Raw genomic sequence first — 21,945 nt, 5'->3', positions numbered from 1 at the left:
AAAAGGACGATATGACACTGGAGGTGGAGAGACCCGACTTACAGGAGCACCACGGGCACCAGCAGCACCAGTTGGGCCAGAAGGTCCACCCTCACCCTGAGAAGGAAGGAGAGAGAAGAGTGAGAAACCCATACAGTACACATGTTTACCAGCACTACTACCTTACAACCATCTGTCAAATGAATATTAGACCGTACACATAATAACAGGTGTGTTTGATCAGTATGGTAATTCTTACCTTCACGCCGTTGGGACCAGCTGGGCCAGGAGGACCAATGGGACCAGACAAACCCTGAGTGGGAGGAGAGAAGAAAGATGGAAAGGAGAGAGATGGAGTTATTATCAACCTCGGTCATTGGGTCATTGTATTTCCACGGGCCTTTGGTTCAGAGTTGCCACAGAAGAGTGTGGCTATTTTCTCTGCTTCGGCGGTACTCACTCTAGAACCGTCCTTTCCAGGAGCGCCCTCAGGTCCTTTCTCGCCATTGTCACCCTGCAAAACCCAGAAAACCATGACATGTATCATGATATAACCTTGCAATCCGCCGTCGAATTTTCTCCAACAGTGATTCGATATTTTTGACAGTTGTTACTCACTCTGTCACCTTTGGCTCCGAGGATACCGCCAGCTCCTCTCTCTCCTGGCATACCCTGCAGGCCGGGGGGTCCCTGAGATCCAGCACCACCAGTTGGCCCAATGGCTCCCTGTCAGAGAGGAGGAACGTGGAGTTAGAAGATGGCCGATCACACTGTTTCTGATGTTTCTCTCTTCAGTAGTGGCACTGTGATTGCCAGACTATAGGAGCTCAGGACTCCGTATCGAATAGCAACGGAAACTCTTATTGAAGACGCGGTTGGCTGAGGGGAGGGGCTCCTAACCTTGGGTCCATCGGTTCCGGGAGTTCCAGGAAGTCCACGAGGTCCCTGCAGACCCTGAGTTCCTGCACCGCCCCTCTCACCAGGGAAACCACGCTCGCCCTATCAGGGAACAGAGAGACAGGAAGTGAGAGGCAGAAACAGGAAGGACTACAGACAGAAAGGTTTGACAAGTAGATGGTGTTGGCTAACTACATGATTATGACAGTAAGTGAGAAAATCATCTAAATCAGACTTATTGTAGAAATGAAAACTCACTCTGGGTCCCGTAACGCCAGCAGCACCAGCCTCTCCAGGAACACCCTACAGAGAGAGGAGAGAGACATTATAGCTGCGTACGTTTACAGTAGATAAATGATACCTTGAGAATGCAGCAAGTTCTTGTGCTTGCTAGAATTACATGATCAGGATACAGGCCTGAGGTGTGTGATGACAAATGTGATGTGAGTAGCAGGGTTAGATGTTCCTAATGTGTTCAATCGATCAATCAATAAGGGACCTGGACAGGCGACCTGGTGTGTTGCTGTGACAGTGGACACTCACCGCATCACCAGGCTTGCCTCCCTCTCCCGGGGGGCCAGCAGGTCCAGGCAGACCCTGCACAACAACAACAGGACAATCAGTGACTTCCTATGACATCATCAAAAATGGACATCAACTTGTTCGGAATAGAATCCTTCCTGTTCCAGCCATTCCAGAAATGTAAGGTAAATTCACCTGGAAGCCAGATGGCCCAGCAGCTCCCTGCTCTCCTCTCTCTCCAGCAGGTCCCTAAGATGAGAGCAAACACAGCTGATCAACACAGCTGATCAACACAGCTGATCAACACAGATGATCAACACAGGTGATCAACACAGCAACAGCACTCTGTGGAGCTGTGTGGAAGTTTGGGAATGCCATTGCATCCTCCAGTGCTCAAAGGGAGACGCTAGCTTTTGCAAATACCATGGCTCCACGTATTCTGTTATAGGTGCATCACAGAAAGAGATTCTATCACTATGGGGTGCAGTTTCACTCCTTAAGAACTGTCTGCTGTATATTGTCTTTTACGACGTCTGTCAGAGGTTGAACACTTACAGCAGGGCCGTTAGGTCCAGCAGCGCCAGTCTCACCATCTTTACCAGACAGACCCTGTTCAGAGAGAGAAACATTTATCAGTTCATGGTGAACCACCGCTGCAAAGGGATGGCGATCGATATCCGGTTCTCTTTCCTTGAAATTTTGTGGGGCTGAAAATACCCAAATTGCACAGAGGTGAACTCAACTTTGCTAAGACCAAGGGTTACAGGAAGTTCATCTGAAAAGTTGATCAACTTACTATCAGACCTTGACGACCCACAAGACCCTTCTCTCCTGCCTTGCCAGGCTCACCCTGTTGAAGAAAAAAAACACACTGGTCAGTCACAGGGAAGAAGAAAAGACAAGTGCAAGGGGACTTAATGGGGACATTTCCATACACTTACTGTACTGCATGTGTCTGCACTGTCAGATACTCTGTATCTAGAGCTGGAGGCAAATCTATTGGCAATTTCTTTCCTCTGGGTATCACAACTTTATTGGAAACCCCTGTGACACTTACATTGGCTCCCTTTGGTCCGGGGAATCCCATCACACCAGGCTGGCCACGTGCTCCCTGAGGACCAGGTGGGCCGGGGCGACCGTCCTCACCAGCAGAACCCTACAGTACCACACACAGAGGAGAGAAGGTTTAATTGTATGGCAAAATGTTTGGTAAGAGTGAAATACTAAACGGTGATAGACGGTTAACGAGGCATACTTACACCAGGACCAACTTTGCCTTGAGGACCAGCATCTCCAGGGCGACCAGTGAGACCCTGTGAGCATCACACACAATGACAGTGTCAACATTATACATGTAGATGGACACCGATTTAAAGCCACGATGAGCCCCAGCTCGTATCGATGACTGTTTTGGCTGGTTGTGGTGGTGGTGGTGGTGGTGGACACCAGAGATACTACTACTCACTCTGGCTCCGGGAAGACCAGGCTCTCCTGCGCGGCCGGGGTCACCAGTGCCTCCCTTAGGCCCACCCACGCCGGGAACACCACGGTCACCAGGGGCTCCCTGAGGAGGAAGAGGGGAGAGATTAGTATGGTTTGCTTTCATCACTCACGTTTAAACATCATTGTTTATGAACTGTGACTAGCTAATTGTATTAATCATAGCTGGTATTGGACAATTTATTTGGATTCGTTTTTTACTCATTGGTCTACATGACCGTCTTCTTACAGTTAGGGACTCCTTTAGTAGAACTAGTTGTTATAGTGATTTCGCAACTACTCCTGTCCATTCCTGTCTCTCAGGAACGAGATGTGGCTTTGAGAACTGTAAAAGTGTCAAATCAGCATTGTGAGACCCACCTTAGCACCAGCAAGACCATCCTGACCCGGGAAACCACGGTTACCGGGAGCTCCCTAGAAACAAGGACAGAGAGGACATTTCCATGATGAGGAATAGGATGTGGGAAGAACTGATATGACCCAATGGCACAGAACAAAAACAGAACAAACTGCCGCGAGATCTGTGATGGTTCAGATCCTTACTCTCTCGCCAGGAGGTCCAAGTGGTCCAGCAGCACCCGGCTCTCCTCTTGCTCCTCTTTTGCCCTCCTCGCCAGCGGGGCCAGGGCCGCCTTGGGGACCAACAGGGCCCTACAGGGGGTGAGCAAGAAGATGCCGGATTAATCCCAAACATACTTCCAAGTCCAACTCAGTTAAGTGAAAATATCCATGTGTAGTTAAGATATTATATGGCCCATCAAAACAGAACTCACAAGCTCTCCCTTGGGTCCAGCCTCTCCTTTGAAACCAGGAATACCGGGGTCTCCCTGTAACAAACACAGGGGCAAAGTCATCATTCTAGAAATCCCTCAGAACAGTTGAGATAGGAATGACATGACTCCCAGCACATGGGTTTCCCCCTAAGTAAAACCAATAAGCACCATCAACATAATATTAGGGTGTCCAGGTTTTGGGGGGAACATGGGGGACCTACCGACTGGCCCTTGGGCCCAAGAGGTCCTGTTGCTCCCTGAGGTCCAGGGGGGCCACGGGGTCCTGGGAAACCAGGTGCACCAGCAATACCAGAAGCGCCCTACAGAGGGCGAGAGAGAGAACACAACTGAGCGTTACTGACGGAGTAGTAGACCGATAATGGTGACCAGGAGCACTGTTTATTTCATGATGAGTGTAGAGGGTACTTTCTAAACCATAAGAGTATACTTACAGCAGATCCTTTAGCTCCGGGGATACCATCAGTACCAGGGTTGCCCTAAAGGAAGAGAGTGAAGAGACGAAAACAATGCATCAATTTAATTATGAGAGATAATCAGTATGAGATAATGCACTTCGGACTGTATCACACAGAGCCCGGGTGTTACGTACAGAGGCGCCAGCGGGACCGGGAGATCCGGGTGTGCCAGCCTCTCCGCGGGGTCCCTGTGCGCCTTCAGCTCCACGGGCACCAGTGGGGCCAGCTTCTCCCTGTAGGATGGAAGCGATTCAGAGGACCATTAGGACTGCAGTTGGTTCTCCGTGTAACTGTTCTATCGAACTGCCCTCGGTGACGAAGTCAAATGGTATGGTGATTAGAGCTCATTGTCTCCCTGTGATAGACCGACATACAGTAACGGTTCAATGTGACTCTTCTGAGTCCTTGACGTAAAGTGACTGTGAGAATCTCACCTCGTCGCAGGTTATCATTATTGATCATCTCGTCAGAGTTTATCACCCGTGGTCTAGTGAAATGAAGTGTCTGACCGCCATGATTGGTGGGAATTGAATTCCTTTATCGCACCAATAGGCTTCGATTTGGTTCATGGCTGACATGATGCATGGCAGAAAGAAATGAAGTATATCCAAATTGTACATAGTATAATTGTAAATAGTACAAACCTTGGAACCAGGGGATCCAGGGAAACCAGGTGCTCCAGCAGGTCCAACAGGCCCCTGTAGGAATCACAGTTCAAAGGTCAGAGTTCACAAACTCACTAATTCCTGGTTTTGTTATTACCGCACAAATACAACATGGACTGGGAGAAACAGACAAAGCTATTTGAAAGTATTTGAAAATATGCACAATTGTGATTGTGCTGTAATAAGTGAAGTGTATTATTGATTTCTGCATTATGGTATCTTGTACAACAATAATAAAAGCTATATGTCTTTGAAACAGTGAGGAACCAATATGAGGAGCTCATACGTACAGGAGGACCAGCAGGGCCAGGCAAGCCATCATTACCACGGGCACCCTGAGGAGAGAGCAGACACGGGAGACATTATGATGATGGTAGGACTATGAGGTGTTTATGGATGAGCACATTTACACCATTGTGATTTAATATTCCGTCTTAAAATGCCTAAGGTCGGCTTCACGAGACTACCATTAGGCAGGCTTAACGTAATTATAATTTGGACTGTTTTTGATTTTGCTATACAGCCAGATTGAGAAGGTCTTTATCGGGTGGCAACATTAACCAAAGAGAAAGTCCCAAACTTTAGGCTAGGATTGTCTGGTAGGCAAGTGTACAGAATATGATTGGGTCTGGTTAGGATTGATTGGTATTGGGGACATAAATGGTCGAAACTATATGGCATATCATTCAGGGCTATACTTAACTTTGGTGTATTACTAGCTTGTATTGTTCAGGAGTATATAGTTTAATCAGAGAGTGTTAAAGGTCTGTGTTGTTACTCACAGCAGAGCCAGAAGGTCCGGGACGGCCTCTCTCGCCGGGCAGACCACGTGGTCCCTACAGGAGACAAGTCATGAACACTCAGCTTGGTAACATCCAGGGAAAAGTTACAGTTGGTGAATAAAAGCTTTATACTTTATACACCCTTTATATTCAGGTAATGCACAGGTGTAACATTCTCTTACCATTGGTCCAGGGGCGCCATTCTCTCCGGGAGCGCCACCCTCACCCTATAGAGAGGAGACAGTCAGTCAGTTAGCCAATCAGACTGCTTCTCAGACAGTCCGTCAGATAGTCAGACAAATAGACGCAGAAATAGAAACTCAAAGATTTGATGAATAGAAGATCTAGGCCAGAGGTCTTACCTTGGCTCCGGCAGCACCACCCTCTCCCTTAGCTCCATCAAGACCAGGATGACCCTACACACACGGACGGACAGACAGCAGTGAGCCACTTCATCAGGACCGATTAGTCCTACGTCAGCCCCATTAGACTGATTAATGAACACTAATTAGCTAATCTATTGTGTTGCTAATCATGCTGGACGTGTAACATCATAATATCCTTGCTGATGGTAGTTGTGATTGTAAATGAAGCACGATGAAGCACCCACTCTGTGTCCTTTGATTCCGGGAAGACCAGGAGTTCCGGGGAATCCACGAGCTCCCTGAAATAAAGAGATAAATGAGGAAGTTGGATGCTAAAGGATTCTGTGTGGGATTCATCTGTAAAAGGAACTCCTATCTTAAGATATTGAACATTGAACTCATCCGTATATAGTAAGATGTAACAAAGGAAATTGATGATAAAAACCTCAGTCTGTAGTACATTAGAGAACGGTTATCCATGGCATTGTGCTCTGATCTTGTGGACATGGATAGTTGTATTTTCTTTCTACTATAGTCTAATCTTTCAGTGTTTACCTGAGGTCCTGCAGGTCCACGTTCACCAGCCTTTCCAGGTTTGCCAGCCTCACCCTAGCAATAAAGAAAGGGAGACATTAATCATCATGATTGAAGATATGATTCAAATCAGGAGTTTATCAACTGAATAGTAAATGTCTTAACGTTTTACATTTTAGATTCTAATTAGTGGGGGGGGGGGTTCAGTGTGGGAATGTAAATGGCTAGGAGTTTAGGATTTTCAAAAGGGACATTCAATGAAACAATTGTATTATAAGTTATAAATGGTAGGTAAGTGCTTTGTGGACTGCTTCGGTGGTACTGTGTCGAAGAGGATCATGCTTGTGTTTTTTAAACAGTGGGGGAAGAAACAAGGTCCGCTCTTCATGATGGAACGAGGGGCACTGGAGTCTGGCCTGATTAACTCAATAAGATAATGATAGTTTGGGCAGGTGGCAAGAGTTTTTTTATTTTTTCCATAGGAAAATGCTCTCTATTTACATATGAGGAAATTGAAGTAACAAAGCATGTTCAGAGCTCTGCATCTGATAGAGCTCGCGCTCTACTTGAGCATGGCTTTGACAACAGAGCTCAGGCCTGATGGATCTGGTTCAAGCCTGGCATGGTTCTGGTTCAAGCCTGGCATGGTTCTGGTTTTGTTGCTGAAGATGGCAATACTTACATCACTTCCTGGTTTGCCAGAAGGTCCAGGGGGTCCTTGGGGTCCCAGTGCACCCTGTCATAAGGGCAGAGAGCTTGTTGTCATTGATGTGTAGGCCTAATTGCTGTGACTAAGAACAGACTAGTGCAAGAAGATACCTTCCCACAGTAAACTAAAATGAAATCATTGCAATTTCGCATTCACTTCATGATTTCAGGGCCTTTCACCTAGTCTTTGAATTCTCACTGCCAACGCTAATGAAAATGTTATGTCGCAGGCAGTCATGTTAAAAAGGTATCCTGTCTATTCCTGTCTATTTATATCTGACATTCACAGCATGTCGAGGAAGGGGGGGATTTTCCTGTTGCTAGTGGTTTGATTTTAATGACGGGTAATGATGTTGGTGATTTTCACTTGAGCTCTGAGGGGGACGGAGCTCCATGTGATCCTCACATGGATAGACATTCCTACCACTTCTAGGGGTCAGGGGTTAGAGGTCGAACTGGGTTGAGTGGGTTTATGAGACACTTTCGCAATAAACACTAATTTCTCTATACTTCATGTGGTTAGTACGCAATCATATAGCCCTCAATCGAATACGGCTCCCTAGATAGCCAATACTAGAATGCTCTGGTGCTGCTGCCAAGCTCTACATAATATAGTTCTATATTGGCGTTGTGGCACAGAGATGTATGGTGCACCCTGGGATAGTTTTGGCTACTCACAGCAGGGCCTGGCTCTCCAGTCTCTCCGGGGTTACCTTGGAAACCTTGTGGGCCCTGGAATTGATTAGAAGGAACATCAAGTCAAAGACATCCTAATAATCTGCATATTTCTATAGGCGTATGGGTGTCCACATTACGGATCAACATAGTATATTAGGATACAGGTAGACCGTAAATGTATCTCGTTTATCCATCCTATACACAAGGTCAAAGGGTCAAGCACTATTCCACAGCACTGTCCACATTCTCCTTCTGTTGTGATTATTACTAGGGCTTAGAGAGGTGTCCAGCCCACAGTTATGAAGGTGGTGTATACTTACAGGGGCTCCAGAAGGGCCAGGTGGACCACGGGGACCCATAGGGCCCTACAGGGGAAGAGGGAGAGAGATAATGAGAGGAAATGCATAATATTGATAGCAATTCATAGCTCAAAGACTATTGGGGTATTTGCTATTTAGTCATGTCTTAGGGGGAAAAAAACACTTGAATTGTCAGATGTCCCATTGTAATTCAAATAACATGGCATGTGGGTCTTCTGATGTTGTGCAATAATTAGTTAGAATTGTGGTGTAGAAAGGTTTTAGGCCATGGTTATCTGGTCGTATGAGAAAAAAGAAGGAAAAAAATAAATACAGTATATTTCAATGAGTCGTCGGGTAGCATAACAGACTGTAGGTTGACTCTTATTTGGGAATTGGGAAAGGGGTCATAGGCTTCCAAATGCTGCAGGGCGTGTCCATAGATACGTCAATTCATAGTCCATAGATAATATAAATAAAATATGTTTCATGATCATTTCTATGTCTTTGTTACCGACTGTCGTTATAATATACCTCATATCCCATACCAACAGGACAGCATTAGCTACCGATGTGCTGGCATACCAAAATCTATACTACATTATGTTCCATTCAGTGGTTCATTTCCAGCACAAGATTGTAGTCTGATGTCAATACTGTCTTTAAGTCTGTAACACAGCATTCTACTACCGACCTACATTTACCATATACCATTTATCTCTTTAGCTTACCCCTAGGATTTTATTTGTTTCAATTATTCATTTTGAGTCTTTTTAACCCCTCTGGATTCCGTTAAGTTCATGTAACGTTACAGTAACATCTCTTGTTCTCTAACCATAGGTCCTTGCATCACTCCCATCTGTGCGCCTCCAGCTTTCTCATCGAATCCACCGGCCATCTGAGCAGCGAAGTTCTGCAGAAACACAACACGGGTAAAGAGACATTGTTCGTGAGTTGACGGTGTCTACAGTAGATGCACTGCCCCCTGGTGTCCACCAAAGCTTTCACAGCCTGTATTTCTGCTATACAGGATATATGACCTCACCAGGGCTCTGAGGAAACAAAAAATATGGTGGCACATTCACTTAGCAGTTGTCAGGAGGGATTACATTGGTGATATTGACTGTGGTACAGTAGCTTACCAATGTGTCGTCCGTTCTTCTCTCTCTATTCTCTCTCTATTCTACTAACTAACACATAGATGAACAAATAGGCTAATGGCTTAGTCTCTTTCACACACGTGTGTGTGTGTGTGTGCGTGCGAATACACACACACACACACACACACACACACACACACACACATCTGACGATGAGAATATAGTGATACTGTACTACTAGTGCATCAACAGGGAGTGCTTCTCTGCATTAAAATGACAAACAGAGATTATGTGTGGTGGTGACATCCTCTCTCATCTACTCTCCTGTCCTCTCCTCTGTTTTCTACCACATACCCCGCCAAGACCTGGGGGTCCGTTGGGTCCTGGAGGGCCAGGGGGTCCGGGGTTCCCGGGGGTTCCAGGCTCGCCATCTCTGCCTCTGGGGCCAACATTTCCCTAGGGAAAAGGCGAGAGGGACAAATGCATTCAACAACGGGTTCAATACATAAACATGTTCAGTATTATCAGCTTTTATTGGGAAAAGTGAGCGATCGATATTGTTGCATGGCTTTGATGGTGTTGTCTGCCTTAGGAGACTGTGTTACTGAATGTAATTCTGTTCGCAATCAATCAATCAACCAACCAATCCATGAATCAATCAACCAACCAATCCATGAATCAATCAACCAACCAATCCATTAATCAATCAACCAACCAATCAACAAATCAGTCCATCACCCAAACAATCAACCAATTAACCAATCAATCAACTGGAACGCATCAATTAACCTTTCAATTTGCTGCTTTACGGAGCATGCCACTATTTCGTTACAATCTTATTGTATTATTTATAAATTGGAATATATTGGATTTTCCACAATGAGGTAGCGTATACTGTACGTCTTACTATCGTGGATGTAAATTCAAAGTCTCATACACGATAAACTAGGCCACAATTGGAGCTGTTGAATGGTTAGCCCTTATTTCAGTCCATACCACAGACGGATTCCTAAGCATAACCTACTTGCACAAAGGTGACTGGGATTTACTGTCTTACCTTATCCCCCTTAGCTCCAGCTTCTCCACGTGGTCCCTGCTCGCCCGAGGGGCCCTGCGCAAACAAACATATTAGGATGAGCAAGATGCTTGACAAACACGAGTACATTATTCATAAAACAAATGAGCAAGTAAATATTTGAGAATATGTTTACCATAGGGCCTGCTGGTCCGTTCGGTCCTACAACCTGGACAACAGAACAGAAAGAGAGCTTGTTCAGTTCTCAATACTTAGTGGGATGAAAGTAGCCTTTTCAAAGCCCTGATGTCTTTGATAAGGTTTCGGATTGCACTGATTTGAATTGCTAAGAACCTGGGAAAGTACCTTCCTGAAATAGCAGGAAGTCCATTGACAATTTACTTTAGCTGAAAAAACATCTTCCGCTTGTCAGGGTTTGTTCATTTCCCAAGAAGCCTTGCATACCGATGAATAAAAAAAGTTACTAAATGGATGTAAGAGGATTGGTTTCGGTCCATTATGTCCTAGGAATGTCGGCTTCCTTCCATGTTTTCACAACAACAACAAAAAAGATGTCTAAAACCACCAGGTTCAAAGCATGGTAGCTAAATCACTTATCATCTGGAGGCCTTGGCTCTCTTGGAATCATATGATTCCCCAAAAGAAGAAGAACAAAAATTGCCAAATGAATAGTCCGTTACACTCCAGAGAGTCAACCCTGATAATGACTTCAAACTGACTTGGATAACTATCCTGCATGTATGTGACTTTTAAGTGAGGCTATTATAAATACGTGTTAAAGTGTTATCGTTCTAAGTAGACGTGCCGTAGCCTCTTGTTGACTGTTGCTTGGCAATGGCGTGCATAGGTACCTAAAAAGGAGCGTCAGTGCCTTCATTGACCAAAAATCCCTATATCGCTCTGATTTGATGGACAAACAAGTCTTCTGATCTCTTTCTGCGTGAGCGTGAGCTGTAGTGTCCGCCTTTGCATATAGCAGCTCATAATTTACTGTATGCTTGAAGAAGACGGAGAAGAAATTAGTGCATGAGATAACAAACCCCCCGTGTCCCCTGAATACCAGCCCAATTATTTGACTATACAGTAAATCTGAGTGTGCATACTTACATCTGCAATCTCGCCTGGTTCCCCTTTCTGGCCCTAATAGGAAAAAATGAAAGTCAGTGGTCTTAATGAAAGTCTGTGGTCTTAATGAAGACTTTACCAGTATAAAGACACATAATATTCACATCATGTAAGTCTGAAGTATTTTGGAGCCTGAGTGTGTGGATGGTTCTACACACTGTTTAGATGATCATGTGGATGATAGTCTGATAAGCATTGTCTGAATGACACATTGTTTGTCCAACAGAAAATATTCTTGCATTTTGCCAAGTTATTGTTATTGGTTCATGACAGCTTTCAGGGTGGCATATCAGATCATCGTTTCCCACGGTCTCACCTTAGCACCAATCACCGCCTCTGATGTTGCATATGAGGTGGATGAGGAAGAGAGAGAGAAAACAACATTAAAAAGGGTGAACTTCAGACTGCTGATAGCTGTGTGGGGGGGCCAAACCTCCAGTGTTTGAACACTCCAGATTAAAAGTAACACCTGTGGAAACCAATGGAAACCAAAAACCAAACTCCAAACTCCAAGACCCTGACAACCCATCCAGAGTGGGTTTGAGGTTTAGCTGTAGTTCCATGTTGAGGGGATGGGGCCAAAAGCAAGCAAAGCATGGGGGTGGGACAGATGTTTGGATCAAATCCTCTGTGTGTAAAAAAATATTTGTCAATATAGCGTATTTTGGAGCTAACAACCGAGTTCATTGAATAAATGGCTTTAGCGAGGAGCATATCATGCTATGAAATGGCACATTACATGGTTATTATGATAGCTTGAAGATGGATTGTTAGAACCAAAATGTAGATCTCCTCAAAAGTTTAAAGTTTAGTATACCTAACAGAATAAAACATGACGCATGGAAATGTTTCGTTTTTGAAGACACAATTTTCAAAAATGCGTGAAAATTCCATGTCTCAGAATATATACGCATTGTTTATTCATAAAACATGAACAATGATTGAAATGTGAAAGCAGCTTTGGTGTATTTGTGTTGTTTGGAAAGCAAGTATGACTGTTCTATGTTCAAAGTGAATATAATGTATCTTTTGAATATTGATAGTAATAGTACATTGGCACTCTATATTATCATATGTTTGCCTTTCTTCTCTTTGCATATGTTATCTGCTGTGTGTTGAGCCTGGGAGTATGCTCTTAGAACAAAAGCTGCTATCTAGAAGCTAAAAGGGTTCTTCAGCTGTCCCCATAGGTGAACCCTTTGTAGAACCATTTTTGGTGCTAGGTAGAACACTTTTGGTTCCAGGTAGAACCCTTCCCACAAGAGGGTTCTACATGGAACCCAAAAGGGTTCTACCTGGAACCAAAAAAGGGTTATCCTATGGGGACAGCCGAATAACCCTTTTTTTGAAGAGTGTAGGTTGGGTCAAGTCTGGTAAATTGACGTACAATAATGACTCCCACATGCGTATGTCACTGGAAACAGGATCATATCCACACGTGATGGGAGTAAAGTGTGACCGGTGATGATAAAGAAGGCAAAGCAGTCAAAATGTTCACGTGTAGACACTAGTGATGGAGGAAATGAGACTTCAGAACCCCAAAGTGGGTGGGACTATCATGTCTTGTCAATCATTGTCTGATTTCACCCAATAGGATCGCTTTGTGATGTGGTGGGAAAAGAGCTTCCATTTGGACAAAATGACACAGTGATTGGCAGCTCAGGATAGCTTTTTAGCCACCCGCCACTAGTTAAAGCAAACTTAGAAGTGTCTTGTTTTCAAGACTGACCCTGGTTGTTTTAAGTGGAAACCAGATGCTACAACTGTAGGATTAAACTCCTCATGAAGTGTACATCCATAGAGAGAGATTATCCAGAGGATGTTGCAGGTCTCCAACCCAAAACAAGCAGGGAAAAAGGGCACACTTTTGAATAGGGAACACCTAGCTACTTATAAATCCCTTTAATACCAATTTATGAGCCACATAATCTGTCCTGACTCCTGTCCAGACTCATGTCTGCACACCAAAGTCATGAACATAAGCTACTGAGGACCTGTTAAGCCCAGCGAACATCTTAACTACCATTTAGTTCCCCATTCAAAAGTGTTGGCATGATAAAAGGGCACAGTAATTTATTCATGATTGTGACAATAAATAAATTACAACCAGTGGGGGCGCTGGCGTCCGCAGGGCAGATGGGGCAGCACTCTCTAGGTTGGATGATGGGGTTGGCACACTCTCTGATCTCCTCGCAGATGATCTCGTCACACAGCACTGACCCGCTGTCACACACACAGATACGACACGGCTCCGGCTTCCACACATCCTTATCGTTATAGCGATGGGCATCCTGGATGCAGCTGCCTGCCGCCTCTGTGACCACCGGCAGGAGGTGGTACAGAGGGCAGGGGGCATGCAGGGGGCAGAGACGGGGTGGAGGGTGGTGGTGGATGTGAGAAGTGGCAGGAGAGGGATAAATAGGGATGGGTGGGCGTCAAAGAGGGCAAGACAGTGATCATAGTGTATAGGTGCGGGGGAGGAAGCATGAGGGGGCGCATGTGTAAATGGCAGGGTAGGGTGGAGGGCAAGCAGGAAGGGCATTGAGTGCAAGATGGGGTGGGGGTCAGAGTGAGACGGGTGAAGGTGAGTGGAGGCAGGTGGGAGGAGGGGGGGAGAGACAAGTTATCAGCTTAGCATGAGGCCTCATTTACACCACATGCACAGCACACAGCATCACAGCACTCACACTCACGACTACACCCACAGCTTGGGACAATCAACAGGTTTCACATATTTTTTATTTTATTTAACCTTTATTTATCCAGGTTAGTCTCATTGCGATAAAATCTATTTTTCCAGAGAGACCTGGTCCAACCAAGACAGCAGCAGGGTGGAACAATATTTGAGACAAATGTCAGACAGACTGTAAGAACTTACACAGACACACCATACAAAGTATATACAGTACCAGTCAAATGTTTGGACACACCTACTCATTCAAGGGTTTTTCTTAATTTGTCAAATGTGTTACATTGTAGAATAATATTAAAGACATCAAAACTATGAAATAACACATATGAAATCATGTAGTAAGCAAAAAAGTGTTAAAAAAAATACTAATATATTTTAGATTTGAGATTCTTCAAAGTAGCCACCCTTTTCCTTGATGACAGCTTTGCACACTCTTGGCATTCTCTCAACCAGCTTCATGAGGTAGTCACCTGGAATGCATTTCAATTAACAGGTGTGCCTTGTTACAAGTTAATTTGAGCCAATCAATTGTGTTGTGACAAGGTAGGGGTGGTATTCAGATTTTACCCTATTTTGTAAAAGACCAAGTCCATATTATGTCAAGAACAGCTCAAATAAGTAAAGAGAAACAACAGTCCATCATTACTTTAAGACATGAAGGTCAGTCAATGTGAAAACATTTCAAGAACTTTGAAAGTTTCTTCAAGTGCAGTCGCAAAAACCATCAAAAACCAAACTGGCTCTCATGAGGACCGCCACAAGAAAGGAAGACCTAGAGTTACCTCTGCTGCAGATGATAAGTTCACCAGCCTCAGAAATTGCAGCCCAGATAAATGTTTCACAGAGTTCAAGTAACAGACACATCACAACATCAACTGTTCAAAGGAGAATGTGTTAATCAGGTGTTCATGGCCGAATTGCTGCAAAGAAACCACTATTAAAGGACATCAATAATAAGAAGAGAATTGCTTGGTCCAAGAAACACGAGCAATGGACATTAGACCAGTGGAAATCTGACCTTTGGTTCCAACCACTGTGTCTTTGTGTGACGCAAAGTAGGTGAACGGATGATCTTCGCATGTGTGGTTCCCACCGTGAAGAATGGAGGAAGAGGTGTGATGGTGTGGGGGTGCTTTGCTGGTGACACTGTTGGTGATTTATTTAGAATTCAAGGCACACTTAACCAGCATGGCTACCACCGCATTCTGCAGCGATATACCATAATAGCTGGTTTGCGTGGGACTATCATTTGTTTTCAACAGGATAATGACCCAACACACCTCTAGGCTGTGTAAGGCCCATTTGACCAAGGAGAAGAGGGATGGATTGCTGCAGCAGATGACCTGGCCTCCACAATCACCTGACCTCACCCAATTGAGATGGTTTGGGATGAGTTGGACCGCAGAGTGAAGGAAAAGCAACCAACAAGTGCTCAGCATATGTGGGAACTCCTTCAAGACTGTTGGAAAAGCATTCCAGGTGATGCTGGTTGAGAGAATGCCAAGAGTGTGCAAAGCTGTCATCAAGGCAAAGGGTGGCTACTTTGAAGAATCTCAAATATAAAATATATTTTGATTTGTTTAACACTTTTTTGCTTACTAAATGATTCCATATGTGTTATTTTGTAGTTGTGATGCCTTCAGTAATGTAGAAAATAGTAAAAATAAAGAAAAACCCTTGAATGAGTAGGTCTGTCCAAACTTTTGACTCGTACTCTATGTTTTGACGTAGACGCAAATACATTTAAATTACAGACATATACAAACGTCATAGATTTTTTTAAATCTATCATATGTACAGTTGAAGTCGGAAGTTTACATACACTTAGGCTGGAGTCATTAAAACTCGTTTTTCAACCACTCCACAAATTTCTTGTTAACAAACTATAGTTTTGGCAAGTCGGTTAGGACATCTACTTTGTGCATGACATAAGTAATTTTCCAACAATTGTTTACAGACAGATTATTTCACTTATAATTCACTGTATCACAATTCCAGTGGGTCAGAAGCTTACACACATTAAGTTGACTGTGCCTTTAAACAGCTTGGAACATTCCAGAAAATTATGTCATGGCTTTAGAAGCTTCTGATAGACTAATTGACATAATTTGCATCAATTGGAGGTGTACCTGTGGATGTATTTCAAAGAGTACCTTCAAACTCAGTGCCTCTTTGCTTGACATCATGGGAAAATCAAAAGAAATCAGCGAAGACCTCAGAAAATTAATTGTAGACCTCCACAAGTCTGGTTCATCCTTGGGAGCGATTTCCAAACGCCTGAAGGTACCACGTTCATCTGTACAAACAATAGTATGCAAGTATAAACACCATGGGACCACGCAGCCGTCATACCGCTCAGGAAGGAGACGCGTTCTGTCTCCTAGAGATGAATGTACTTTGGTGCGAAAAGTGCAAATTATCCCAGAACAACAGCAAAGGACCTTGTGAAGATGCTGGAGGAAACGGGTACAAAAGTATCTATATCCACAGTAAAACGAGTCCTATATCGACATAATCTGAAAGGCCGCTCAGCAAGGAAGAAGCCACTGCTCCAAAACCGCCATTAAAAAGCCAGACTACGGTTTGCAACTGCACATGGGGACAAAGATTGTACTTTTTGGAAAAATGTCCTCTGGTCTGTTGAAACAAAAATAGAACTGTTTGGCCATAATGACCATCGTTATGTTTGGAGGAAAAAGGGGAAGGCTTGCAAGCCGAAGAACACCATCCCAAACGTGAAGCACCGGGGTGGCAGTATCATGTTGTGGTGGTGCTTTGCTGCAGGAGGGACTGGTGCACTTCACAAAATAGATGGCATCATGAGGGAGGAAAATGATGTGGATATATTGAAGCAACATCTCAAGACATCAGTCAGGAAGTTAAAGCTTGGTCGCAAATGGGTCTTCCAAATGGACAATGACCCCAAGCATACTTCCAAAGTTGTGGCAAAATGGCTTAAGGACAACAAAGTCAAGGTATTGGAGTGGCCATCACAAAGCCCTGACCTTAATCCTATAGAAAATTTGTGGGCAGAACTGAAAAAGCGTCGAGAGGCCTACAAACATGACTCAGTTACACCAGTTCTGTCAGGAGGAATGGGCCAAAATTCACCCAACTTATTGTGGGAAGCTTGTGGAAGGTTACCCGGAACGTTTGACCCAAGTTAAACAATTTAAAGGCAATGCTACCAAACACTTATTGAGTGTATGTAAACTTCTGACCCACTGGGAATGTGATGAAAGAAATAAAAGCTGAAATAAATAATTCTCTCTACTATTATTCTGACATTTCACATTCTTAAAATAAAGTGGTGATCCTAACTGACCTAAGATAGGGAATTTCTACCAGGATTAAATGTCAGGAATTGTGAAAAACTGAGTTTAAATGTATTTGGCTAAGGTGTATGTAAACTTCCGACTTCAACTGTACCACTGCATCAAGTCCTAATGACAATCACATTCCTCAATAGCATGTGAGCCAACCAAACTTTTAAACTCCTCCTAGCTAAGAGGATCCTGGAGTTTCAAGCTGGTCTGGAGAGAAATACAAGGCCACAGAGCCGAGTAGCTAAAACACTTTTTGCCATGATCCGATCTGCTCTTTAAAAGTAAGTAGGAGTGACCTTATCAAAGAAGAACAGAGATGTCCAGAATCACACAAAAGCATTTATTATTAACCACATTAAAGACAGAAGCATATCAGCATAATTTATAATGATGTATGGCATCATTATGTTCATCATATCCAGGTATTAGGCCTAATAGACTCATCTCAACACGATGCATCATGGATTGGCAGTATGGCAGACTGGATCGTCCAAGGTACTGGTCTGGGTGGGTGATGATTCTACCTGTGGGCCGCAGTCTCACAAAATCTAACCACCGGTCTGTGGTTTAGTTTAACTTAGCAGCATACCACCATGCATCCCACTGCTGGATGGCTTCTGAAGCTAAGCAGGATTAGTCCTGGTCAGTTTCTGGATGGGAGACCAGATGCTGCTGGAAGTGGTGTTGGAGGACCAGTATGAAGGCACCCTTTCCTGTGGTCTAAAAAAAGAAATATCCCAATGCTCCTGGGCAGTGATTGGGGACATTGCCCTGTGTAGGGTGCTGACTTTCCAATGGCATGTTAAATGGGTGTCCTGACTCTCTGCGTCACTAAAGATCCCATGGCACTTATTGTAGGAGTAGGGGTGTTAACCTTGGTGTCCTGGCTAAATTCCCAATCTGGCCTTCATGGCCACCTAATTGTCTCATTCATCCCCTGTAACTATTCCCCAGGTCGTTGCTGTAAATGAGAATGTGTTCTCAGTCAACTTACCTGGTGAAAAATAAAAGCTCAACAAGCCTCACCCAGGTTTATTTCTCCTGCACTCAAACCGCTAGATTTGTGAACTCCAAAGGAAGATAAAGCGTCCATTCAGATCAAGGTAATCATATGCAGCTGACCACCAATATATTTAACGGTGCCATTTCCAGTGGAAATAGGTCTTTTGCGTGGTGGAGTTAGTATATTTAACCTGTATGCCTACTGCGCTCCCTGGTGACCAGTGGACCTGTATGAATGAGTCCCTCACACTGGGGGACTGTGCCCAATTGACAAGCTGCTGCCTTAAGTAAACAGGGAGTCCTTCTAAAATTCTCCATCTGGATCGCATAGCTGTGTCGGGCGCCAGTTCAAACACATTGGACAATTGAGAATGGGTAGCTTTCATGCACAGGGTCTAAGGTTGGGCCTACTAGGCTAAATGCAGCTATTTCTTTATGTAACATTTATGTGAAAGTGGTTATTAGCACGTACCTGCTACCAAACTATACTATATAACACGTGAGTAAGCCATTTAAGCTTTCTCTACAAAAGGTTTGGTTGGTTGGGGGCATGTTGTTCCACAACTTTTCCTTGAGTTGTGGCAATATGTATACGGACGCACAATCCCTAATTCCTTACTAAATGCTTAAAACTACTAGCACAATGGACATGCGGCCCCTAAAATCTATTCTTTGGAGTACTTCAAGAGACATTTATCAAACATTTTAGGCTATGTAGAACAAGCCTATGAATATGGGGATTGTAAAGCAGCACATGATACATTACACATTGCATAATGCGGTGTAGCTTATCTCTCTAGCGACATATCTTGTTCCATAGTTTCTTCATAAAATAAAATCTCTTATTGAGTGACCAACTGCCATTCACTTCCTGCTACCCTTTGAGCCTTCTAGTCTGGGGTCAAGCTGTGTCTGACCCTGTCTTTTTAAATTATGAATATAATTAACCATTTCAAATATTTCAGCCACAACACGAAACACAAACAATTACACTTAATCACCCTAGTCTAACAAATAGTCACCCTAAACAATACAACTATTCTTTTGAAATCAGAATGTTTTCTCAGGGGGGGGGGGTAAATGCCAAAGTAAACGTTTTCTAAATTGCCCAATAAGCTGGCACCACAGCTAGAGAGAACACACTGAAGTGTGCTTGTTCAGAGACAGGATCCACAGTGAGTATCCAGGAGTGAAACAAACGGACACTTGTTCACCTGGTTCTCCATCCCACACAGATGTGCCTTGATAGCCTCACCTATCCTCCCAAAAGGAAGGTCAACTCTTTCATAGGCCCCTTATATCTGCAAACACTTACAATCTAACCGAAATGTAGCCATGAACTATGTCAATATCAAACCAGTATTAGGATGGTAATGTTCAATTCAATACTTAAATAGTTAAATAGTAATTTCTTAAATTGATATCATGTACAGTATAACAGTCCAGATAATGAACATTTTATCTCTGAATTGTATCGGCAAGAATTCTAATTCATAATTGTGCAATTCCTCCAATGACCGACAGATATATGTGTATGAGTTTGTGCCCCTCCATCAATGCTAATGTACCCAAGTGGTTCACAAAATCATATCCCATTCTCATGTCTTGTTTGCTGCAGTTTTACCAACACTTGCCCTATTCATTGTGAAGGTGAGAATTGCGCAGAAACTTTAGATGCCAAGGTAGTGTGCCACAGAAGCGCAGAATGTAAAATATAAGTTGATAAAAAGGCATCATCAGAAGAATCGAAACTTTTGCAAAAGACAATTCAACAGAATGATGTAACTTACGGTCATCCTCTCCCTGGCATCTGGCAATGGATATTAAAACAACTTGGGATGCTACAAGTAGCAGAACAGTCCGTGAATCCACAAAGCTGAACATGTCTAAATATTAGACATGCAGGACCTTGGGTGAGGAAAAAGATGGTGTCGGATCAGACGATGCTCTCTTTTAATGGAGTGTATTTGTGTGTTCCCAGAGACTACAACCGAACCATGCAGTCAACCTTCCAAAATCGAAGTGGAATCCAACGCGGGGCCCTAGCCGGCACTTAACACCCACGGCGTCAGAGCAAGAACCGCGGTTTTATGTCCACGGTACCTTCTACGAATCTTCGTATATTCCAAAATACTAGACCTCCCCCAGACCCCCAGTCAAGCTTGAAACCCAACCCACATTTCCCTCCCCTCAGCACCACCAGAATCTATTCTCCCAGGGACCTCTTTCTCCTATTCCTCCCACGCGCTGCGAGGACGAGGTAGCCTACCTAAAAATCACACTTATCGGTTCTCTCTCTCTCTCGAACCCCCATTACAATAGCGTGGAGTATATCCACTCACCACAACTTTGCATTACAATACTTGAAGTAGACCTTTTCAGAATGTTCTCAATAGGCTACAATAACCAATAACAGATTTGCCATTTTACCATTTGCCAAGTGGATTTAGGCCTTCACTGATAGGCCTACATTCATATTCACCTCATGCTTATTCATATACTTTTTTTATTGGCACTTAAAATAGGCAACTCTTTTATATATGGGTTTATAACAACTGTGTAATGCAGTTACTGTATGGAAGTCCATGGATTCCCCCAAGAGGAAACAGATCTCCTCATTGAGAGTGAATGACGCTGTCGACCTGTCCACCTATACAGGTGCCCACACTTGGCAAATGTTGTAGGCCTATATTTAGAAAGTCTCTACAGTTCAATATTCTCTCTCTCTCTCTCTCAATTCAATTCAAAGGGTTTTAAGTGGACCAAGTGGACCATGGTGTGAACTACTGTAGGGAGCACTGAGGGCATGGGAAACGGCCAGCCTGTCTCTGAGGATTAACTCAATCTAAACCTGTCTGACTCTACAGAGATTCTTGGATTATGGCTTTATGGGTGTCTAATTATTGCAGGATCTGAGGCTACTTCTGGGTGTGTAGAGCACTCCAGTTGATGACAGTGTTATGTCATGGTCACGTTGCATACTTAGGGTCAGTCAGAGTTTCGTCAAGAGGCCTGTCTGTTTGAGCAAAGACCAGTTGACATGAGGCTGTGAGAACCACCTAAAAGAAGATGTCTGCCATGACTGTTTGCAATGGATATTAAGGGGCTGGAAACTGAAGGCGTGTTGTAGGCATTTCCAGTAACTTTCCTGCATATGCAGTAATAGTGTTGGCTTGATTCAATGTAACTGTGAACACAAATTACACACCAACTGTAATTACTCAGCAAGCAGCACCGCACTGTCTATTCTAAACCAACAATGTATCCCTTCAAATTACAGTAATGTCCACCGGTACATGGAGCTTGTTGCTATTGCTAATGTTATACTACTTACCTGTCACAACAGTTCAGATGCCCAACAGTCCCCTCCAGGCAAACAAAATGGGCTTTGACAGGGTTTCCTGCCTCTCCAGTACCACAACATTCCTGATCGAGACAAGACAACACTTATATCAGACTCTCTTCATTGTGAAGCTCAGAAGTTGT

At 43.8% G+C, this 21,945-nt stretch overlaps 1 protein-coding gene across 2 annotated transcripts in view; it reads right to left on the bottom strand.

Moving 5' to 3' along the window:
- LOC115166193 (collagen alpha-1(II) chain) overlaps window positions 1-20,562 on the bottom strand; it is a 29,643-nt gene extending 9,081 nt beyond the window's left edge. Inside the window, exons 1-37 of one of the 2 annotated variants that reach the window (XM_029719966.1) lie at window positions 20,250-20,562; window positions 13,547-13,753; window positions 11,756-11,775; window positions 11,422-11,454; window positions 10,490-10,522; window positions 10,336-10,389; window positions 9,633-9,734; window positions 9,014-9,091; window positions 8,200-8,244; window positions 7,880-7,933; window positions 7,176-7,229; window positions 6,515-6,568; window positions 6,205-6,258; window positions 5,957-6,010; window positions 5,777-5,821; window positions 5,595-5,648; window positions 5,103-5,147; window positions 4,792-4,845; window positions 4,282-4,380; window positions 4,124-4,168; window positions 3,893-3,991; window positions 3,672-3,725; window positions 3,442-3,549; window positions 3,259-3,312; window positions 2,864-2,962; window positions 2,658-2,711; window positions 2,456-2,554; window positions 2,195-2,248; window positions 1,954-2,007; window positions 1,594-1,647; window positions 1,420-1,473; window positions 1,135-1,179; window positions 880-978; window positions 598-705; window positions 440-493; window positions 239-292; window positions 43-96 (exon numbers count right to left, since the gene is read on the bottom strand). In XM_029719966.1, coding sequence (XP_029575826.1) covers window positions 43-96; window positions 239-292; window positions 440-493; window positions 598-705; window positions 880-978; window positions 1,135-1,179; window positions 1,420-1,473; window positions 1,594-1,647; window positions 1,954-2,007; window positions 2,195-2,248; window positions 2,456-2,554; window positions 2,658-2,711; window positions 2,864-2,962; window positions 3,259-3,312; window positions 3,442-3,549; window positions 3,672-3,725; window positions 3,893-3,991; window positions 4,124-4,168; window positions 4,282-4,380; window positions 4,792-4,845; window positions 5,103-5,147; window positions 5,595-5,648; window positions 5,777-5,821; window positions 5,957-6,010; window positions 6,205-6,258; window positions 6,515-6,568; window positions 7,176-7,229; window positions 7,880-7,933; window positions 8,200-8,244; window positions 9,014-9,091; window positions 9,633-9,734; window positions 10,336-10,389; window positions 10,490-10,522; window positions 11,422-11,454; window positions 11,756-11,775; window positions 13,547-13,753; window positions 20,250-20,343 — 2,475 coding nt within the window. In that variant the 5' untranslated portion in view covers window positions 20,344-20,562. The remainder of the gene's footprint in view (window positions 1-42; window positions 97-238; window positions 293-439; window positions 494-597; window positions 706-879; window positions 979-1,134; window positions 1,180-1,419; window positions 1,474-1,593; window positions 1,648-1,953; window positions 2,008-2,194; window positions 2,249-2,455; window positions 2,555-2,657; window positions 2,712-2,863; window positions 2,963-3,258; window positions 3,313-3,441; window positions 3,550-3,671; window positions 3,726-3,892; window positions 3,992-4,123; window positions 4,169-4,281; window positions 4,381-4,791; window positions 4,846-5,102; window positions 5,148-5,594; window positions 5,649-5,776; window positions 5,822-5,956; window positions 6,011-6,204; window positions 6,259-6,514; window positions 6,569-7,175; window positions 7,230-7,879; window positions 7,934-8,199; window positions 8,245-9,013; window positions 9,092-9,632; window positions 9,735-10,335; window positions 10,390-10,489; window positions 10,523-11,421; window positions 11,455-11,755; window positions 11,776-13,546; window positions 13,754-20,249) is intronic. The other variant, XM_029719967.1, reaches the window with a different exon arrangement.
- Window positions 20,563-21,945: the final 1,383 nt, after the last annotated feature.

The sequence above is a fragment of the Salmo trutta genome, chromosome 28 (genome assembly GCF_901001165.1).
Source record: "Salmo trutta chromosome 28, fSalTru1.1, whole genome shotgun sequence".
NCBI classification, from domain to species: Eukaryota; Metazoa; Chordata; class Actinopteri; order Salmoniformes; family Salmonidae; genus Salmo; species Salmo trutta.
The sequence above is the reverse complement of the archived record's forward strand: the minus strand, read 5'-3'. Positions and strand labels throughout refer to the sequence as shown.